This window comes from Hemitrygon akajei, chromosome 16 (genome assembly GCF_048418815.1).
Source record: "Hemitrygon akajei chromosome 16, sHemAka1.3, whole genome shotgun sequence".
NCBI lineage: Eukaryota > Metazoa > Chordata > Chondrichthyes > Myliobatiformes > Dasyatidae > Hemitrygon > Hemitrygon akajei.
In genome coordinates, this window is record NC_133139.1 from 30837827 (window position 1) to 30861521 (window position 23695).

Below are 23695 nucleotides of genomic sequence, written 5' to 3' on the forward strand. Positions count from 1 at the left end.
AACTAGCATAGTGGTTACCGCAACACTATTACAGATTGGGGTGCGGGATCTGGAGTTCAGTTCTAGCGCCACCTGTAACAAGTTTGCACGTTCTTCCCATGAGCGTGTAGTTTTCCTCCGGGTGCTCAGGTTTCCTCCCGCAGTCCAAAATATTAGCGGTTGGTCAGTTAATTGGTCTTTGTAAATTGCCCTGTGATTAGGCTAGTGTTAAACATGTGGGTCGCAAGGCAAAGCCTCTCATTGGGCCAAAAGGGCCTGTTCCTACTTGTATCTCTAAATAAATAACTATAAAAACTAAACCTTCAAGAAACTCTTCACTCTGGAAATGGATTTGTAAATTGTAAATTTAAAATATGTCTTACAATTCAATATGCTGAGCAGAAGTTACTATAGAAGTTATCCTCCTTCCCTTTCTCCCATGATCCACTCTCCTCTCCTATCAGATTCCTTCTTCTTCAGTCCTTTACGTTTTCCACCAATCATCTTCCAGCTTCTCACTCCATCCTCCCCTCCCCCTCCCACCCAACCTTCCCCTCACCTGGTTTCACCTATCACCTACCAACTAAAGCTCCTTCCCCTCCCCCCACATTTTTATTCTGGCTTCCCACCCCTTTCCTTTCCAATCCTATTGAAGGATCTCAGCGCAAAACATTGACTCTTTTCCCTCTCTCCAGAGCTGCTGCCTGACCTGCTGAGTTCCTCCTGCATCTTGTGTGAGTTATTAGCAGACCTAGATGAAATGAGGAGGGTAAAATCAGATGTAGGCAGCCACACGGAGTTGAGGCATTACTTAAAGCGAAGAGAACAGGTTTGTGCAGAATCCCAGAGATCGTGGACCAGCATGGGAGAGAGAATGCTTTTCAAAAGTAAACTTGGGCAGAGTTGTGAAGGTGGTGTCTTGTTTCAGCGAGCTGCAGAACATTCCAAAGCTAAAGTGACCAAGCAAGCAGTTAGTGAGTAGGGCAAGATCCTACACAAGAGAAAGGCACAGAGACAGCAATTTCTGGACTACAGTTTACACATCACATATTATTGCACAAAATCCAGGAATCTATAACGTTACTCCATTCACATTTTGCTTTCCGCTTGTAAAGGCATCAGGAGATGGATTGAAAAGACAACAGAACCATTTGGAGACTAGCAAGTATGTTTGATGTATAACTATATGTATACTATACTGTACAAGTATGTATAACTATATTAGCTTTTAATTATAAGCAGGAATTAGTGATGGAGGAAATAAATGTGACTGCCTGAACTGTGTAGAGCTACAGAATATAATTTAAACCTTTATATATAGCGGATTTCCCAGGTAATTTGATTGAAAGAATTTTGAGGGCAACAGCATTATTCCATTAGGAAATGTGTCATTCCACTGTTTCAATGAATCTGTGCTTCAAACTCAACTTCAGGGCACAACTAATTCAATTGCTGCCCAGAAAACATTGACATGAAGTCAGTCAGTGCTGTGGGCTGTAGGTCAGCGCTTAGACAATGTACGTATATGTTTTATACTGTCCTTAACATGCTCAGAGATTGGCCATATATATTAAACTGCACGATGTTCATTACTGAGATACAAATACAACAATGGCATCTGAAAGTACATGAATATTTGAAGAGAAAGATAAAGCAAGTAAGCCAATGGAGTTCCACATTGTACAGAGGACTCCTCTTTAATCTCCATAATGTAAAAAAGCCCAACAAAGGAGGATGGACTAGTTACGGGATTGTACCAGAAGGAAGCAAAAATTAAGAGAACATTTAAGAAATAGGAACTGTACTATTAAATGCCTTAAAAATGACAACAAGGATACTAGTGTGATGAAAATCCAGGTCAGAATGGGAGAAAAATTCAATAATGGGCTGAGAATAGAAATGGGAACTAATAAAAAAGGCAACAAACTAAGAAACAATAATAAAGAGTTATTGTGGTATCGCCTGCAAGAGGGTTCAAATGAGCACAGGAAAACACATTCCACTGAAAGGAATGGGCAGACTAAGCATATCCCACAGAAACTCTATGGATCAATAATGTCATTGAGGGAAGGGAACATTAAGTCCGCAGACTTTATAGAGTACATAATAAGAAAGAAAAAGGGACCAGAAAAATGAATAGGAAAACAAAGTTGAACTATCAAGGAGCATAAACCAAAGTGTAAGTGTACAGACATCAATAAAAGAAAGAATGTTGAGATATGACAAGGATGATCAGGAGAAAGACAGGGCAATGAGATTTTCAGGATACAAATCATTCTTTTGCTTTGGTATTTACAGTCCAGATAGAACAGATGAACATGACATTGGATGATGAGATGATCAGTGAGTTAAGAGCATTATAAATAAGAAATGGAGACACAGTAAGTCAATTCATCAACTCAATGAAGGTAAGCAAGATTATATTTGTCAGTGTCACTGACTTTTAAGAGCAGACATAATACATAGTAATACAAAACACAGTAGATTTCAGTTAATTGGGGCAACGGTTAATCAGGGAAGCCACTTATTTGGGACAACTGTTAAAGAACAAAAACTAATAGAGAAAATAGCTGGGATTCCCTTTATTTATTTGGGACACAATGCTGCTTAATTGAGACAGGAGACTGTTGCCAAACGGTTTCTAACTAGCCTCAGTCGTGTGCACTTGCATTTCCTTTAGACACTACACCGTGCTTAGAGCAGACAGTTTTTAAATAGCACCAGTTTGTGTTCAAAAAGCAGTGATATTTCTCACTGATGGTGAGTGATGGTGCAGTTTTACTCACTGCAGTTTTTGAAGCATATAGACTTGGAAATGCCAGAAACGGCCGAGAGCAGAAACAAAACACTTTCACTCCTTCAACAAGATAGAAACTACAAACAATTTGAAGGTATCGACAACCTTCTTGAATGTTACCTCTGGTCCCCACCGGACACTCGGCTCTCACCTGTGGTTCCAAGTATGAACCAGCGGCCACACCCCAATATGCAGCTTCAACAGGCAGGCTAAACCAGGTGAGAGTAGCCGGCGGGTTTCATACCCTGGTGAGATAGGGACGTGCCTATCCTAGCATGCAAAGTCAGCTCCGGCAGACTGAGCGGGCGAGATCTACAGTGAGATCGAACTGAACTGCAGTGTTACGTGGAGAACAAAGCACATGACAAGGCACAGAAGAAATCATGGCCATCCACTGCAACCAGGGAAGACCCCAGTTGTTAGATCCACTTGTACCCCTCAACCTAGACTTCCGAGGTTGAGAGAGTGGCCCAGTGGGCAACTTTTTCAGTTCAAAAACTCTCCTGCCCAGGGTTCCTGTCTTCATTGGATACAACGGATCACCACCAGTAGTATTGGTAATATTCAAATTTGTTCTGCATTTCATTTCAATACATAAGTTGTTACTCAGTTAAACAGCAGTTTGTCTTTTTTAAAAAGCAAACACGAGGAAATCTGCAGATGCTGGAAATTCAAGCAACACAATGTCAACAGTGCTTCTCCCTATAGATGTTGCCTGGCCTGCTGTGTTCCACCAGCATTTTGTGTGTGTTGTTTGTCTTTTTTACACCTTTTAACTATTTCCATGAAACTTTGGCTAATTGGGCAGCCGCTTGATTGGGCCAAAATGTATTGGTCCCAACTAATTGGAATCCACTGTATGTAATTTATCTAAAATCTTCTAAAAGTTTTTGATAAGTTACTCTATAATAAACTAATGAATAACATCAGGAACTGTGGAGTAAGAAGAATGGATTGCTGGCTAGCTTCAAGGCAGAAGCCAAGAAATGACTCCAATCAACCTTAATAGCAGATAAATATGGACAGTTTCTGTAGAGGTGTATGCTGGGACCACTACTGTTCTCACCTCACATCAATGATTTACTGTGAACCATAAGAAAAATTGCTTAATTTTTGGATGATACTGAACTGAGAGGTGAAGTCAAACCTCAGAAGGACTGCAATAAATTACAGTGCGATATTAATAAACTTGCCAAAAGTTTGATAGATGGCATTCAACATAGATGGATACCAATGCATTTTGTTAAGAATACAAATGTCACGTAATTCAAAGAATGCACGTCCTGGTGGGTGAAAGGAATAAAGGGATCTCAGATCTCAAGTACAACAATCTTGTAATCTTTGACTTTAAATATTGTAATCCTATTTTTAAGGTAACTTATTTTTTATTCTTATTACTTCTCTTGTAATATTTGTATTTCTGTGTGTTTGAAATGCTACTGTGACACTGTAATTTCCTTTGGGATCAATAAGATATCTATCTATCTATCAAGAACCACTACAGCTTAGCAGGGCCAAAAGAAAGCAACTCAAGCATTGGGCGTTATTTCTAGAAGTACAGAGGTGTGGTTACAGTCATCTGTGTTATAAAAATGATCCAGAGGTGTCAGAGACATTGCAGAAAAGATTTACAAGGACAGCATCAGAAAGAGAGGGCAGAGTCATCTGGAAAGGATTGACACTGGGGCAAGAGTAACTAGAGGCTATCGATACATGTTGAAATTCAGCAGTAACCATAGGCTGCTGAGATTGAGAAACTTGCAACCATCAGGGAGTGTTTGAAAGAAAAAATGTTAAAAGAAGGCTGGAAAAGTATATGAGGGAGAGGAGAATAGTGGGTTAGACTGAAACAGTATGAGACTTGACCAAAGCATATACATTGGAACAAACTATTGAGATGAATGGCTTTTCAGTAACGTACATTTAATATAATCCCCTGTGAAAACAGAGATGCACCAGTTATTACATTAATATGGATAGATATTTATTAACCATGTACTTACAGAGGCTACTGAATACTGGAATGGAAGTTTGTCCAAACAGACAGGAAGATCAAACGAACCAGAACGCAAATGTCCCTTGTCCAGGATTGGTAACCACTGTTGACAAGTAAAGGATGGATAATTAATACTACCAATAATGATAAAGGAATGTAAACATTTTTATTAACCCTTTGTAAACAAAAAAAAGTACTGCTGAATAAGCAATAATTTATTGGCTGGTAATCAGACCACAGGAATGTTACAATTAATTGCAATAGAGAAAAAAATTCTAAATTCAAATACCTCCCAAAGATTCTCCATTGCAGGGATTTAAAATGCCTTGTGTTGTTCACAATTTTTATCCACCAGGTTTATTATTGATGTGCCAGTCCAGAGGAACTTCTCTGCTCAAGTCTATCAGCCCTCCTAGACTCTGGCTATAAAGTACACCTTCCCCCTCATCTCAACATGCTATCTATTTGATATTCAGTTCCTTCCACTTCAGATTACACACACAACAGTACTCAGGGGAAATATTCAGCCACTCACTTTATTTTGACACGTTCCCATCCTGCTTCACTATAGTTCTCAGAGCGAGATATCTGATCATCTCAGTTTTCAATATATTCTTCTAATTTATGGATCACCACAGGCATTGCTAATTACTGACCCTTTCAATAAATGGTTTCTACTTAGCTTTGTCCAAAATAGACAAACCCTATTAGCTAACTCTTAATTCAAGTCTTGCTAACTAGGAGAAACAACTTTGTAGCAAAAAAGTTAGAAAAATTGCTGAGAACAGTAATTCACAAACAATGATATCTGTGAATATACAGATAGTGTTCATTCCAATTTGACTTGTGCCTAGAGTAATTCTAATTATTTGCTGGAAATATTGTTTTCAATTATCGTGAGAGGATTCTAAGCAGAAACCATAAAATAAATAATTAACTCCAAATTACTATGGAGACCAGCTACAGAGAGGCACGTTTATATGTCAGACTCTGCAATGGATATTGAAGGCAGATCATATCACAGCCAAAAATAAATGTCTCATAAATTATTTTAAATTTAGAAATAATTGTTACTGGTGTCCGGTGTTAATCTTTACAGGAAGAGCCACATTGCAGTTCTAGTTAAGTCTGGTATCCCTATTCACTGCCAACATTTATGTTTGATCTCTAAAATAGGATGTCATAATAGTGCTCTCTTCCCTATTACATTAAAACACTAATTACAGAAAAAAGTCTAATTTCCAAACATAAATCATGGCACACCAAGCACAACAGACCACAAAATACAGAATCAGGAAAGTGTTTGCTGATCTCTGGGGCCAGTTGTGTCATTATAGATCCTCCCTCTATAATGTACAGGTCTCACTCTTCTTCTTCAGCCCTTTAACTCTTCCACCTATCACCTCCCGGTTTCTCACATCTTTCCCCCTCACCTGGCTTCACGTACCAGCTGCCAGCTTGTCCTCCTCCTCTCCCCCAACATTTTATTCTGGCTTCTGCCCCCTACCTTTCCTCGTCCTGTTACTGACCTTGAGGCTTAAACTCTCTAACCTATCCTCTAATTCCCCTACATCCTTGTTGCTAAACTATAACTTGATCCTGAACACCCCACAATCATCCCATGAACCTAAAAAAAAACATTAAAAAACAACCATGTCTGAACCATGGCCTCGATGGAGACTGCAATTCGGCTCCATCTTGAAACAAAAAATCTCTCAGGCAGTGTATTCCAGGTACTCACCACTCTCTCAGCGAAAAATGTCCCCCTTGTATTCCTTCTGAATCTCTCTTCCCTCCCCCCCCCCCCCCATCCTAAATCTATTTCCTTATCTTTTGTCTATCTCGGATATGGAGAAGTGTTTCCTGCAGTCTGCCCTATCTATATAATTTCATGTACCTTAATCATGTCTTCACTTAACATCCTGCAACAAGGATGAAAAGATATTGTTTCATATATATGTTCCATCCCAGGCAACATCTCCTCTGCATCCCCTTTAGCTATCACATCTTTTCTAGATGTCTCATAGGAAGATGCTCATCAGGAAGCGCATGAAGCGACTGAGAGTACGAGACTTCCCGTGCCCCCGGATAGGACGCCAGTCTATCGCGAGGTTAACCCCCAGCATTTTGCCGGTACCCATTTTCAGCTGGGCGGACTGGAGCAGTGTGTGGTTAAATGCCTTGCTCAAGGACACAACACGCCGCCTCGGCTGGGGCTCGAACTCACAACCTTCAGATCGCTGGTCCAATGCCTTAACCACTTGGCCACGCGCCACACTTTCCTAGAGTGTGGTATCCAGTAATGTGCACAGTGCTCCAGTTAAGACCTAATCAAAGTTTTATAAAACTCCATAGCCTCCCTGCCTTGACTAATGAAGGCCAGTATCCTTATCCCTTCCTAATTATTTTACCTACTTGTTCTGCTACCTTTAAGTATTCAACATTTCTTTTAATCATTAGTACTCCCCAATACCCTGCTGTTGATGGTATCTGTCCTAGCCTCATTAGAACTCCAATATATGCATCACTTCATATTTATCTGGATTGAAATCCAGTTGCTATGTATCAGCCTATTTCACCAACACATCAATATCACCTTATACCCTCAATCTATCCTCCACATTACCCATAACTCCACCAATCTTCATGTCATCTCTAAATCTTCTGAACATGTCTCCTAAAACCACATCTAAATCATTTACATATATTACAAAAAGCAAAGAACCAAGCACTGATCCCTGAGCAACACCATTAGGCACAAACATCCAGTAACTAAAACAAACTTCTATCTTCACCCGATTGCCAAGACAGTTTTTGATCCAGTTTGCCAAATTATTCTTGCAATTTGCATTTGGCCTCTTTGTAGCAATAGAGGAGACAGAGGAAAGACAGATCAGTGAGTTGGAGTGCAAAGGAGAGTTTAAGTGGCGTGCTACTGTTAGCTCAAGATGGCTGCCGAAGACAGAGTGCAGGTGTTTCACAAAATGGTAGACTAGTGTCTGCTTGGTTTTCCAATGGTCATGTCATGAGAACTGAGCATATGTTCTTTTGGTCATGGGGCAGCAATTAATGCATTTCCTGCAGCACGATGGCAATAAGAGACATCAAAGTTCAAAGTACAGTTATTTTCAAAGGCTTGTGCAAAAGGTGTCCAATGTGGAAAAACGTTTAGAGAAGGAGAAGAGACATTAGGAGGTACAGTGACATCTATACCTTTGCTGGAATCCAGTGGCATTAGAAGGTAAAGATTAAAGGTCAGCTTTACTTGTCACACATAGATTGAAACATTGCAATATTCAGTAAAATGCATCCCCCACCACCTCCCACCAGGAAGGCCTCAAAGCTTTCCGTTTCTTTCTGGACACCAGACCCAACCAGTTCCCCTCCACCACCCCTCTCCTCCGTCTGGTGTAATTTGTCCTCACTCTCAATAATGTCATCTTCAGCTCCTCCCACTTCCTTCAAATGAAAAGTGTAGCCATAAGCACTCGCATGGGTCCCAGTATCACTTTTCCTATTCTACACTGACGACTGCATTGGTGCTGCTTCCTGCAACCATGCAGAACTCGACAACTTGAACAACTGTGCCTCCAACTACTACCCTGCCCTCAAATTTACCTGGTCCATTTCCAACACCTCCCTCCCCTTTCTCGGTCTTTCTGTCTCTGCCTCTGGAGACAGCTTATCCACTGATGTCTGCTATAAACCCGTTAATCCTCACATCTACCTGGACTATACCTCTTCCCACCCTGCTACTTGTAAAAATGCCATCCCCTTCTCTCAATTCCTCTGTCTCCACCACTTCTGCTCTCAGAAAGAGGTGTTTCATTCTAGAATGAAGGAAATGTCCTCCTTCTTCAAAGAAAGGGGCTTCCCTTCCTCCACCATCACCACTGTCCTCAACTGCATCTCTTCCATTTCGCGCACGTTTGCCCTCACCCCATCCTCCTGCCACCCCACCAGGGTTAGTGTTCCTCTTGTCCTCACCTACCATCCCAATAGCCCTCCACGCCCAGCACATAATTCTCCGTAACTTCTGAACTTCTGCTATCTCCAACAGGATCCTACCACAAAGCACATCTTTCCCTACCCCCCCCCCCCCACCACTCCTTGTCCATTCGTCCCTCCCCACTGATCTCCCTCCTGGCATTTATCCTTGCAAGCAGAACAAGTGACACACTTGTCCCTATACCTCCTCCCTCACTACCATTCAGGGCTTAAAAAGTCCTTCCAGGTGAGGCAACACTTCACCTGTGAGTCTCTTGGGGTCACCTACTGTAACAGTGCTCCCAGTGTGGAGTCCTGTACATCAGTGAGATCCGACACCGATTGGGAGACAGCTCCACTGAGCACCTATCCTCCATCCGCCAGAAAAAGCCTCCATCCATTTTAATTCCACTACTCATTCCCATTCTGATATGTTTACCCATGGCCTCCTCTATTGTTGCCGAGCAACACCTTATATTCTGTCTGGATAGCCTCCAACCTGATGGCATGAACATCGATTTCTCGAACTTCTGGTAATGCCGCCCCCCCCCCCCCCTTCACCATTCCCCATCTCCTTTTCCCTCTCTCACCTTATCTCTTTACCTGCCCATCGCCTCCCTCTGGTGTTCCTCTTTCTTCCATGGCCTTCTGTTCCCCCTACCAGATTCCCCCTTCTCCAGCCCTGTAACTCTTTCACCAATCAACATTCCGGCTCTTTACTTCACCCTACCCCCTCTCAATTTCACCCATCACCTAGTGTTTCTCCTTCCCCAATCCCACCCTCTTACTCAGACTTCTCATCTTTTTTTCTCCAATCCTGCTGAAGGTCTCGGCCTGAAACGTCAACTGTCCTTTTCTCATAGATGCTGTCTGGCCTGCTGAATTCCTTCGGCATTTTGTTTCTGTTGCCAGTAAAATGCATCTTTTGCCTCAATGACCTACACACTTCAAAGATGCATTGGGCCAGCACGCGTGCCGAAATGCTTTGGGTGCCGAATGTAGCATGCCTAAACTTACTAACCTAATCCATACATCTTTTGGGATGTGGGAGGAAACCCACATGGTCATGGGGAGAACGTACTAACTCCCTGATGACAGCCGGGGGAATTGAACCCCAATCTTCTGATAGCTGGCGCTGTAAAGTGTTATGCTAACCGTTAAGGTACCATGTTGTACGGGATGTGACAGCAAAGCCATTTTTAAAGTTGGATGGCGTCAGTGTATTAGCAAAGAAACTGCACAGTGACTGTAAGACCCCTGCTGGGCGGCCTGTACCAATGCAGGAGGAGAAGCTTATGGTGTCTGGTCACTGGGGAATCAAATTATGTAACAGATCTCCAATCCTCCCTGGAAAACTCTAATGAAATGTTTGATTTTTACAAGAACTTGTCACAAGCATATCCTCAGTTCATGATATTGTGGAAGAAAGCTTGTAATTAATACCCAGGCCTTTTTCCAAGATTGTGACAATCACAACAGCACCATTCAGCTTGTTCAAAATGGCTTTGCAGTGACGCTCTGTGTGGAACCTCTCACTTTACATTTCCCCAGTGGGTTCTAGCAAAGGTACACAAGAGGTATGACACCAGTATCAGTTGCCACTCCTTTTGTTCGGTATGGTCGCAAGCAAGAGCCGAGCGAGGCTCTCTCCAGATATATTTAGTGACAGGGTCAGTGGAATCACTGTACCTAATGGACTCAGGCAATGTGCTGCTAATCACGTATTGCATGTTTGATGCAAGCTCAGCTCCAGTGAACAAGGATACACACAGATTGAGCAAGAGATATGAGTCATTATTTTTTCTGAGACACACAGTCTTACAGCGGATGCAAAAGACACTGCAGATGCTGGAAACTCAGAAAATGCTAGGGGGGGGGGCGGTAAGGAGGTCAGGCAGTATCTATGAGAGAAAGAAACAGTCAATGTTTGGGCTGAGGCACTTCCCTCCAGAGATGCTGCCTGATCTGCCAAGTTGCTCCAGCATTGTGTGTGAGTGTTGCGATTTTATTAGCTGTTCTTGGCTAACCTTTTACCCTGGTCACCTCACACAAGCCGAGGAGTTAAAAAAACTGTGGCTTAAAAGCTACTGGGTTTCTTTCACTGAAACTTGGTGGAAGTGCAAAAGCTCTTAATCTCCAAACTTTCTGATCTTCTTATTTCTGAACCTAACTACAACGGTAAACTTGTAGGTTTTCACAAATAAAACAGCCGAGGCATTTTACATTTAAGAAAAAAAGGCAGCAACTCATTTACTGAGCACCAAAAAAAACTGAACACAAAGCGCGGTGAAAGTCCACCAATTACATTACTCAACAAACTCATATTTTTGTTACTGTTGAAATCAATGCTTCTATAACTTTGTGTGTTAAGTGCCACACTCTTGTAGCATGAGCCAGACTGGAAACATTCACATTTCACTTGTTAACATAGGAGTCAAGTGGTCTGTCTGGTTGATCTTCTCCTGCCCTCCCTCTACTTTTTTATACTGGCTATCCCCCCTCTTATTTTCCAGTCTGATGAAGAGACTTGTACCAAAACATAATTAATTCATGATTAACTTGTTTAATTCATGCTGATGCAATTGTATGTCTATATTATATTGGCTGGCCTGTTGTACATACTATTTATTATAAATTACTATGAATTGCACACATTGCACATTTAGACGGAGACGTAACGTAAAGATTTTTACTCCTTGTGTATAAGAAGGATGTAAGAAATAAAGTCAATTCAATTCAATAGACTGACCATTTCCCTCCATAGATGCTGCCCGACCTGCTGAGTTTCTCCAGCTCCTTTGTGTCGAGACAAATGGTCTCACTGTATAAGGATTTCGCTGCATGAAGGATTCCAACAGACAGCAGTCAGCTTAAAATGGAGTCAAACTGGCTCGATTTCAATCAAATACAACCCAAGTGCATCCTGTGATTGAACCAAAGGAAAGACTGGGCCCAATTATTGCCGACATTCTGCCAGTACAGCAGGGCGCCACTTATTCAACACAAGGCTGACATTCTCTTGCACTGAGTGGCTACAGTTCTGCAGTAGCAGCGACAGAGCACACGGCGATAATGTAGAGACTTACACTGTAACCCACTGGAACCTCCGGTGTGTCCTGGCTCTGCTTGGGCTGACAGTTCACATGATAGAAGGTAAAGAGTAAATGATGCTTCTTGGTGAGACTTGAAGGCAGCTTCATCTTCACTTCCTCGTAGAAGAAAGGACTCCTGACAGAATAGTTAAAACAATGTCATGGAACTGATATCCTTAAATAATGAGAGAATTTAAATCATATATTTAGAAGACCCAATAATAGAGACAGTGACCTGGGTTCAATTCCCACTGCTATCTGTAAGGATTTTGTAAGTTTTCTCCATGACTATGTGGGTTTTCTTCCACATTCCCAAGATATATGGGTTAGTGGGTTAATTGGTCACATGGATCTAATAGGATGGGCTCATGGGCTGGAAGGGCTTGCTATCGTGCTGTATCCCTAAATAAATAATTTCTTTAACCAGAAAATGGACTTCATTGACCCAGAGGGTTGTGGAGGCCACGTCATTGGGTATATTTAAAGCAGAAGTTCTTGATTTGTCAGGGCATCAAAGGTTATAGGGTGAAGGCAGGAGAATGGGGTTGAGAGGGATAATAAATCAGCCTTGACCGAATGACAGAGCAGACTCGATGGGCTGAATGGCCTAATTCTGCTCCTGTCTTATGGTTTAAATGGAATGAGCTGAATAGTCCCTACTGTATTAAAGAATGTAATAAATGTTTTATCCAGTGACCGATCCTTTTGCAAGCGTTATTACTGAACTATAACCACGCACAGTGCAAAAGGAGAAGCCAAAGGAGGCATTTATTGGCTTTTTACTGCTGTGCCCAGAACCAGTAAAACAGTGACTGAACGGAGTTAGTGAGTTTCTGGGTAAAACAGCTCCACTTCCACCACTTTGTCACTGAGGCACAGTGACCAGGACGGCCCCTTATCTGATCACAGGACTCCTGGATTAGGGATGGAACAGCAAACCAATATTCTCATTTTGTACATGGGGCTGCTGAGAGCCTGTCTGTGCACCTTCAAATGCAGTTTCATACAGCCTGATAATGCAGAGAGAAAGAGAAAAAATGTGGGCCCAAACATTGCAGTAACATCGAATAAACCAATCAGATCTGAGAAGAGACTTAAGGAAGGTATGGATATACAGGGCAGGGATACAGAGACCATCGACTCACAGATAAAACCACTATCTACATTGGAATGATTATCAAGTCACTGATAAAAATACCGTCAGATTACTTCGCAGACTCTAAATAAATGTAAATCGCACACATTTCCAGTGATAATCCCCATACTCCACCCCAAACTTCCAGATTTTGCTTAGAAAAATCCCCAGGGATGATAAACATAATTGGCTTAGCACCCTACAATGTGCATGGTCGTGAGGAATTATTTACAGTTTATCGTCCACAGCTCCATCAAAGAAAGTCTTGTGCATCAGTTACCTGTCATGGTGGCTGATTGCTCTGTGACAGTGCCCTTAATCTCAACCTGATATCACATTGACTCTCATCATGAGAGCGACCACCGGCCTCGCCTGCCGATGTCAAGGTGAGAGCACTCATTGATCCCATACAGCTCAGTGTTGTACTAAAGCCCACTGAGTCCACTATAACAGGTCACCTGGTCTCACAGGGTGGCTGCTGGATGAACCCTAGTTGCTATTGAACTCTGAATCTTGTACTGTGGGCTACAGAGCTCCAAGTTGAAACCACAGAGGAGAAAAGCTCTCATCTCTTTAATCGTGTCTAAGACCATGCACACTGCAGTGCCCACCACTCCCTCCTAGTGCATACTTGCTGTGATAGGCCACAGGTGTATATGATTCAGTTGTGTATTCAGGATATCCAGATTTTCCAAAAATGACCTGGGGGGAAAATAATTATTAATAACATTATATGTAGCTTCAATAAAAGCAGCGCTTAAAGACAGACTTTATCATAATAGCTCATGGTCCTAAGGCGGCCGAGGTGAGGCTTTAGGCTGAAGCACCATTTTGGCCAATATTTAACTCCATACGATGCCTCGGTAGAACAATTTAAACTGACGCAAGGAATAATCACTCTGCAGATCATTGGACAGTTGATTGTCGCTTAAGTCGTCTGCTGGAGCTCATTAATACTGCATGGGTTTCTGTGGTTAGAGACCCACTGATCATTCCCCTCATCTCGTAAGGAAGAATAGAACAATACAGGACTCAGGTGAAGGGAACATGTGGCATGAGTAACAAAAAAAAACCAAGGCAGGTAATTGGACTGTGCAGTGGGAGTTGAATATAAGGCCCCAGTACATACTTAATACCCAAAAATGGATTTCTATTCCTCTATCACCCTACAGCACTGGTCAATGACATAGCAATAATGGGGAGGTACTCACAGTGACAGCAGAACCAAACATTGTCAGATGGGGGAGGGGGGGTGACACAGAAGGGAGGGTTCATTGAGAGGAAGGGTAGTAGAGAAAGAAGGGCCAAATGGATCGAGGGATTGTTTGGAGAGAATGGCCACAGAGGGAAAGGAATCAAAGGCAGGGGGTCAAATGTATATTTAAATACAGAGTGAGGTAGGCATCAGACAACAGGAGCAACAAACAAAATGCTGCAGGTCCGGCAGCATAAGATGTGGCTTTTTAGAGCAGTTTGTGGTGGAGCCCACTACGGGATCAGCCAAACTCGACTGGGTGTTGTGTCGTGAACCGGATTTGATTAGGCAGCTTAAGGTCAAGGAACTCTGAGGAGGCAGTGATCATAATATGATAGAATTCACCCTGCAGTTTAAGAGGGAGAAGCTAAAGTTAAATGTATCAGTATTACAGTGGAGTAAAGGGAATTACAGAGGCATGAGAGAGGAGCTGGGCAAAGTTGATTGGAAGGGGACACTAGCAGCGATGATGGCAGAGCAGCAGTGGCTGGAGTTTCTGGGAGCAATTCAGAAGGCGCAGGATAGATACATCCCAAAGGAGTAGTATTCTAAAGGCAGGATGATGGCTGACAAGGGAAATCAAAGCCAACATAAAAGCTAAAGTGAGGGCATATAATAGAGAAAAAATTAGTGGTAAGGTAGAGGATTTAGGAAGCTCTTAAAAACCAACAGAAGGCAACTAAAACATCTGTAAGGAGCAAAACGATGAAATAGTGAAGGTAAGCTAGCCAATTATATCAAAGGAGATACTGATGCACCATCAACAACTCTCCAAGACGTGAGGTGCGATATAGGCTTTTATTGACTGGAAGAAAGAACAAGCAGTAATTGACCACCATACTACATCCTGGAGACTGAGGGCAGGGCTCAGGCCTCAATCGCCTTTATACCGGGGTCTGGGAGAGGAGCCACGGTCAGTGGGAGGAGCCACAGGAGCAGTCAGCAGGTGGGCGTGTCCAGACAGGTATATGTAGTTCACCACAGATACCAAAAGATTTTTTTGGATATATAAAGAGTAAAAGAGAGGTGAGAGTGGATATCGGACGACTGGAAAACGAAGCTGGAGAGATAGTAATGGGAGACAAAGACATGGCAGACAAAGTGAACAAGATTTTTGCATCAGTCTTCACTGTGAAAGGCATTGGCAGTACGCTAGAAGTTCAAGAGCATAAGGGACAGAAATGAGTGAAGTTGCTATTACTAAGGAGAAGGTATTTGGGAAGCTAAAACGTTTGAAGGTAATTAAATCACCTGGACCAGTTGGACTGCAGCGCAGGGTTCTGAAAGAACATAAGAAATAGGAGCAGGGGTAGGCCATCCGGCCCATCGAGCCTGCCCCACCATTCAATAAGATCATTGATGATCTGTCCATAAACTCAGCTCCATCGACCAGCCTTTTCCCCATAACCCTTCATTCCCCTACTTGGTAAAAAACCTACCTAACTGTATCTTAAATATATTTAGTGAAGAAGCCTCAACTGCTTCCCTGGGCAGAGAATTCCACAGATTCACCACTCTCTGGGAAAAACAGTTTCTCCTTACCTCTGTCCTAAATCTTCTCTCCTGAATTTTGAGGCAATGTCCCCAGTTCTAGTCTCACCTACCAATGGAAACAACTTTCCTACTTCTATCTTATCTATCCTTTTCAAAATTTGGTATGTTTCTATAAGATTCCCTCTCATTCTTCTGAACTACAGTGCGTACAGTCCCAGGCGGCTCAATCTCTCCTCATAGGTTAATCCCTTCATCTCTGGAATCAACCTGGTGAACCTCCTCTGCACCGTCTCCAAAGCCAGTATATCCTTCCTCAAGTATGAAGACCAGAACTGCACACAGTACTCCAGGTGCAGCCTCACCAGTACCTTGCACAGTTGCAGCATGACCTCCCTGCTCTTGAATTCAATCCCTCTAGCAATGAAGGCCAACATTCCGTTTGCCTTCTTAATAACCTGTTGTACCTGCAAGCCAACTTTTTGCGATTCATGAACAAGCACTCCCAAGTCCCTCTGTACAACAGCATGCTGCAATCTTTCACCATTTAAATAATAATCTGCCCTTCTACTATTTCTTCCAAAGTGGATGATCTCGCATTTACCAACGTTGTATTCCATCTGCCAGACCTTGGCCCGCTCGCTTAACCTATCTATATCCCTCTGCAGACTCTCCACATCCTCTGTACAATTTGCTTTTCCACTCAGTTTAGTGTCATCAGCAAATTTTGTTATGCTACACTCAGTCCCCTCTTCCAAATCATCAATGTAAATGGAATTTAAGGTGGGGTGGGGGGTTATATGGGAGGCAGGGTTTGAGGGTCAGCACAACATTGTGGGCCAAAGGGCCTGTAATGTGCTGTACTGTTCTATGTTCTATGTAAACAGCTGCGGGCCCAGCACCGACCCCTGCGGTACCCCACTCACCACTGACTGCCAACCGGAGAAACACACATTTATACCAACTCTCTGCCTTCTATTGGTTATCCAATCCACTATCCATGCCAATACACTTCCACTGACTCCATGCAACCATATCTTATTTATAAGTCTCTTGTGCAGCACCTCATAGAATGCCTTCTGGAAATCCAAGTATACAATATCCACCTGCTCCCCTCTATCCACTGCACTCATTATGTCCTCAAAGAACATTGTCAAACAGCACCTGCCCTTTCTGAATCCATGCTGTGTCTGTCTAATGGAACCACTCCTTGCTAAATGTTTCGCTATTTCTTCCTTAGTGACAGCTTCAAGCATTTTCCCGACTACAGATGTTAAGCTAACTGGCCTATAGTTGCCCGTCTTTTGCCTACATCCTTTTTTAAAAAGTGGTGTGACACTTGCTGTCTTCCTGTCCGCCGGGACCTGCCCAGAGTCTACAGAGTTTTGATAAGTGATTACCAACGCATCTACTATAACCTCTGCCAATTCCCTCAGCACCCTGGGATGCATCCCATTGGGACCAGGGGACTTATCTACCTTCAGGCACTCTAGTTTTCTCATCACTATCTCTTTACTGACAGTGATTTTATCGAGGTCCTCACCTCCCATTTCGTCCATAACATCATTCTTTGGCATATTAGACGTGTCCTCCACCATGAAGACCGACACAAAATAGTCGTTCAATGCCTCAGCCATCTCCTTATCACCCAATATCAATTTCCCCTTCTCGTCTTCCAAGGGACCTACATTGACTTTAGCCACTCTCTTCTGTTTTATATATTTATAAAAACTTTTGCTATCTGTTTTTATATTTGTGCTAATTTAGTTTCATACTCTATCTTCACTTTCCTTTTTCTTGTTTAGTTGTTCTCTGTCTCTTTTTAAAGTTTTCCCAATCCTCCAGTCTCCCACTACTCTTTGCGACTTTGTACACGAGCTTTCAATTTGATACTATCTTTATGTCCTTAGTTATCCAAGACTGGCTCTCCCCAGTCAGTGTGGGGAGAGCCAGTCTTGGATAACTAAGGACATAAAGATAGTATCAAATTGAAAGCTCGTTGACTGGAATATATGTTTGTTGAGCACTGAAAAATCTCTTTGAAAGTATTCCACTGTCCCTCAACTGTCCTACCAAACAGCCTGTGCTCCTAATCCACATTAGCCAACTTCTCCCTCATCCCATTGTAGTCTCCCTGGTTCAAGCATAATACACTAGTTTTAGATCAAACTATTTCATCCTCCATCTGTATGTGAAATTCCGAAGAAATTCAGAAGAAATTCAGAAGAAGCTGAAGAGATTGTGAAAGCATTAGTAATGATCTTTCAAGTATCAATAGATCTTGGCCTGGTTGCAGAGGACATGAAAATTGCAAATGTCACTCCACTCTTTAGGAAGGGAGGGAGTGAGGCAAAAGAAAGGAAATTATGGGGCAGTTAACCTGACCTCAGAGTTTGGGAAAATGCTGGTCTCAATTTTTTTTCAGAATAAGGTTTCGGGATACTTGGACACATGATAAAATGGCTGAAGTCAGCATGGTTTCCTTGAGGAAAAATCTTGGCTAACTAAAAAAGAATGTGCTAACATTAGAGAGGGTTCAAAGAAGGTTCACAAAAATTATTCTGGGAATGAAAGGCTATCATAAGAGGAGCTTTTGTTGGCTCTGAGCCTGTATTCGCTGGAGTTTAGAAGAATGAGTGGGAATCTCATTGAAATCTATTGAATGTAGAAAGGCCTAGATAGAGTGGATGTGGAGAGGATGTTTCCAATAGTGGGGCAGGCTAGGTCTGCCTAGGTACAACCTCAGAATATAGGGATGTCCATTTAGAATGGAGATGATGAGGAATTTCTTTAGTCAGATGGTGGTGAATCTGTGGAATATATTGCCACAGGCAGCTGTGGAGTCCAGGTCATTGGGTGAACTTAAAGTGGAGGCTGATAGATCCTTGATAACCCAGAACGTGAAAGGTCACAGGTAGAAGGCAGGAGAATGGGGTTGAGAGGGAAATAGATCAGACATGATTGAATGGTGGAGCAAACTTGATGGGCCTAATGGCCTTATTCTGCTCCTATGTCTTATGGTCTTATGGCCTGCTGAGTTCCACCAGCATTTTGTGTGTTAATCCATATTCCAGCAACTACAGTCTGGTGTCAGCGGACAACAGGAATTTGGAGTGTAATATTCTTTAAGAAGTTTCTTTTTTAATATTTCTTTCTTTCATGCAATTTATATAATATTAATTAAAATATTGAAAAAGAAGAAGTTTCAATCACTACTGTTGCTGTACATGTGAAAGCTGCTTATCATCATAAGAACACAAGAACGTAAGACCTGGGATAAATCACTTGGCCCCTTAGCTTATCCTGCTATTTAATATGATCAAGGCTGGTCTACCCCAGCCCTCATCTCATCTAACACACACAAAATGCTGGTGGAACACAGCAGGCCAGGCAGCAACTACAGGGAGAAGTGCTGTCGACGTTTCGGGCCAAGACCCTTCGACAGCGCTTCTCCCTATAGATGCTGCCTGGCTTGCTGTGTTCCACCAGCATTTTGTGTGTGTTGCTTGAATTTCCAGCATCTGCAGATTTCCTCGTGTTTGCCTCATCTCATCTTCTGAGCCAATTCCCTGATCCTTCAAAATGTTTTCAACCTCCTCCTTAAATGCCTTCATTGATCCAACCTCCAAAAGCCTCTGAGGTAGAGAAATGCAGAGACTCACTACCCTCAGTGAGAAGTGAGTACAGAAAAACAGACAAGATCTGATCTGAAAGACCAGATTTCTTTCCGCTAGCTGTGAGATGATGCCATGGTGAATTAAATTAATTGTCAGCCACATATCTTTGAACTCCAGGCTACTCAGCTCCTCAATTAGACTGATGGTTTTTACACAACAAAGCCCTGACCATTAGCGCATCCTTCACCTGTAAGGCCGCGCCAGGCTCCTCGCTCTCCAGGAACTGGATTTTCATGGTGATGTTTCGTGCTGACCCCTGTCGGTTTGAGAAATTGAGGAACTGAGGGTAGACGTAGAGAAGATTTCTGAAAAAGAAGACAACACATTCTAGTGATGTGAGAATTTGATCAGCATTTACCAAAAGTCGTCAATCATCCAAACAAGATATGGTGTCGTGGACGTGTTGATCCTTCCAAGGACTGCCCTGGATAAGGGAATTTCTCAACCTCCCTCTCCCAGCAATGGTTCACAACCAGCAGCTTTGTAATTTCCTTTATTAATAACTTCAGGTAATCAAGCTGCTCCCAGTAGAGTTTGGTATTGTACAAGGTTTCTGCAAATTTCTATCACCTTGTCAGTTATGCAAAATGGGGCAGAGGTTAGCACAGTAACCCAGACTGATCCTGTGTCCTGGAAGCTGAGATTGACAGGGAAAGGACCTTGTAGGCACAGCATGCCTTGTACACATGTGAGGCAATATTTAAGGTCTTAGTTGGGACAATTTGGACATTTTCACTGCATGATTCTAGGGAGACAGGATCAGTAATTCCCACATGTTAATATTACATATCAAATAACCCATCCTGGGCTCTGTTCAGAAGCCTTAAAGCCTGTTCCACCAGGTTCAAGAACAGCTACTTCCCTTCAACAACTCAGTTCTTGAACCGACCAGCAAAACCCTTATCACAGCAGTTCAGAAACACTTTGATCACTTTGCACTGAAAAGGACTTTGATTTTTTTTGTTTTAAATGTGTTTCTTCTTGTAAAATTGTGCTGAATTTACATTGAATTTATGTTTTTCTTGTGAACACTGCTTATATGATACTACCTGGCCGTAATACTGCTGCAGGCAAGTTTCTCATTGCACATCTGCATGCACATACTTGTGTAAATGATAATAAACTCAACTTTGAGTTAACCAAGTTGTTCTATGAGCAAATAGGAAACGCTCCTTTTTGTTATGCTAAGCTTGAAAGTTTCTCTGGAGATGAACTGTGAATGTGCTGCTACTTTAATAGTAATTAAAGTGTGAAGTTTAATATTGAGGTGCTAGGGATAAAATCCCACTGATAAATCAGGTGTGGAATTTAGTTTTGGAATGTTTATAAAGTCTCCCCACTCTGGGTTATGCCAATAATTTACTCCACAACATTTTTTTTAACTGTGCCAAGGAATTTCTAAGTCCTGCTCTCGGTCTGTAGGGTGTAGACATTATAAATGGTTTGAACTGCCGCTCTCAATAAAGTCCGTCTGTTACGAACTGTAACAATTTAGAAACAAACCAGCAGCAATAGGGTTCACACTTGGAGTCTGGTTCTGATGTTAAAACCACCATCTTTATTAGTATCTACTTATAACATAGCAACTTAACCAAGATAAACAAAAGTTAACAGTGTTGTGTGTGTAAATATAACTCCCAAACTATTAAGCTTGGGGGAACAAGGCTTAGAGTCTTGAGATGGGAAAGCATGGATGTTCAGTTCATCCACGGAATAAATGATGGGAGAGAGATATTTGTAATCCAAGGTAAAATGTAGAGAGAAGGCAATGACGTCGAATTCCACAGGTTCTGTGATGGTAATTAATAGATATCAGTTGTCGAAGACCCTCCGTTGAGCCGTTCCAAATCCACACACGAATTACCACCTGTGATCTGTCACAGGGACGCCGTCTTCAAGGGGTTACCACATAACACACCCAGGCAAGGGGTAACTTTGAGTGGTCCCACATGACATTCCTAAATCCACTCCTTTGGGTTATACGAAGTGACAGCCACACGTTCGATGTGCACCGGATCGATAATCAACCCACCCTTGTGGGTGTGGCAGAGTTCCAGATCCCCAGCCTCGACAAGCTGGAGCTGCTGCCTTTTCCAGGTTCACTCCTCTCTCTCTCTCCTTCTGACTCCTGACCGTGACTGTCTGTGCCCTTGTTTTAAAGATAGATAGATAGATAGATAGATAGATAGATAGATAGATAGATAGATAGATAGATAGATAGATACTTTATTCATCCCCATGGGGAAATACAACTTTTTTTCCAATGTCCCATACACTTGTTGTAGCAAAACTAATTACATACAATACTTAACTCAGTAAAAAAAAATATGATATGCATCTAAATCACTATCTCAAAAAGCATTAATAATAGCTTTTAAAAAGTTCTTAAGTCCTGGCGGTTGAATTGTAAAGCCTAATGGCATTGGGGAGTATTGACCTCTTCATCCTGTCTGAGGAGCATTGCATCGATAGTAACCTGTCGCTGAAACTGCTTCTCTGTCTCTGGATGGTGCTATGTAGAGGATGTTCAGAGTTTTCCATAATTGACCGTAGCCTACTCAGCGCCCTTCGCTCAGCTACCGATGTTATACTCTCCAGTACTTTGCCCACGACAGAGCCCGCCTTCCTTACCAGCTTATTAAGACGTGAGGCGTCCCTCTTCTTAATGCTTCCTCCCCAACACGCCACCACAAAGAAGAGGGCGCTCTCCACAACTGACCTATAGAACATCTTCAGCATCTCACTACAGACATTGAAAGACGCCAAACAAGCTGCGAGTCAGTCAGTGAACAACACCATAGTCCTACCTCACTGAAGCGTTCTTTTAAAGTGACAGTCCACAGTAAGCGAAACCTGCGGGTTTGTAACACATCACACTGTGTAGGAACAGCTGATTGCTGATCAAACCAAGAATCCCACTGTGGTGAACTACATATACCTGTCTGGACACGCCCCCGCTGACTGCTCCTGTGGCTCCTCCCACAGACCCCTGTATAAAGGTGATGGAGGTCTGAGCCCGGCCTCTCTGTCTCCAGGATGTAGTATGGTGGTCACTCACTGCTTGTTCCTTCTTCCGGTCAATAAAAGCCGATTCCTCGCTTTTACGTCTCAGAGTGAGTTATTGATGGTGCATCAATTTTATTGACTGGAAATTTTAAAACATGGAAACCGTTTTACATCCGGAAAGATTGGATTTGGACCCCCAAGACCCTGAAGCAGCTCTTGCCTTTGAACTCTGGCTTGCATGCTTCCAATCATACTTGGAGGAGGTTCATGCAACTGAACCCGCTGTTATGCACCGAATTCTCCTCTCGAGGGTCACCCCAAAAGTTTATTCATTTATCAGGGACCTGTCGACCTATGAAGGGGCACTGGACGCCCTCAAAAGACAGAGAGGCCGGGCTCAGACCTCCATCACCTTTATACAGGGGTCTGTGGGAGGAGCCACAGGAGCAGTCATCAGGGGGCATGTCTAGACAAGTATATGTAGTTCACCACATTCACCCCCCCTTTGTTTTAAAAAGAGTCCCCATGTGGCGAAGTTTCTTACAAGTATATTTACAGGTTAAGTCAAGTATATTTACAGGTTAAGTCTATCAGGTGGTCGAATCTGTCGCTGCGATCTACGTAGCACCGGCCTCTCTGTCTCCAGGATGTAGTATAGTGGTCAATCACTGTTTGTTCCTTCTTCCAGTCAATAAAAGCCGATACCTCGCTTTTACGTCTCAGACTGAGTTATTGATGGTGCATCACCCACTTTGACCCAGTAACCAGCATCTATTGAAGGCCACTGAAAACGGCACAAAATTTGTAAGTTGTCCAGTTCGATTTCAATTGCACCACATAAGACACAAGATACCTGTGAAAGTCATTTGAAAGGCCGTCTCCCACATTTCCCTCACGTTTCTTCAAATTGACTCCTTTCAATTCCCTTTAGAAAGTTATTGATCAATCTGTTTCCCTCATCATTTCAAGCAATGAATTTTTGTCAAAGCTAAGTGCACAATAAAAAGCCATTTTTCTGTCATGTATTTCCCCTGTTACCGACTCCTGGCATGTTTCTTACATCGACTGTAAATGGCTCATTATTCATAACTGCTCTAAAGCTATTGAACCCTTGTTCGTTTTTGCTGAACATGATGACAGACACTGCTATTTTGAGCACTTCTCAGTTAAAAATAGCAATTGTCATTAAAACATGAATTTATTAAGAAATCTGCCATGTCCTAAACTGGATCAAGGAGAGTCTCAACTCAAGAAGGCCTTGGTGGCGTGATTCAACTACA

The 23695-nt window shown here is 42.5% G+C and overlaps 1 protein-coding gene across 1 annotated transcript in view; it reads right to left on the reverse strand.

The window, feature by feature from the left end:
- Positions 1 to 23695, reverse strand: part of LOC140739928 (dedicator of cytokinesis protein 7-like) — a 222135-nt gene that overhangs the window by 84988 nt on the left and 113452 nt on the right. The window contains exons 15-18 of the mRNA XM_073068608.1: positions 19597 to 19714; positions 13618 to 13688; positions 11846 to 11987; positions 4780 to 4875 (exon numbers count right to left, since the gene is read on the reverse strand). Of these exons, the coding sequence (XP_072924709.1) occupies positions 4780 to 4875; positions 11846 to 11987; positions 13618 to 13688; positions 19597 to 19714 (427 nt within the window). The remainder of the gene's footprint in view (positions 1 to 4779; positions 4876 to 11845; positions 11988 to 13617; positions 13689 to 19596; positions 19715 to 23695) is intronic.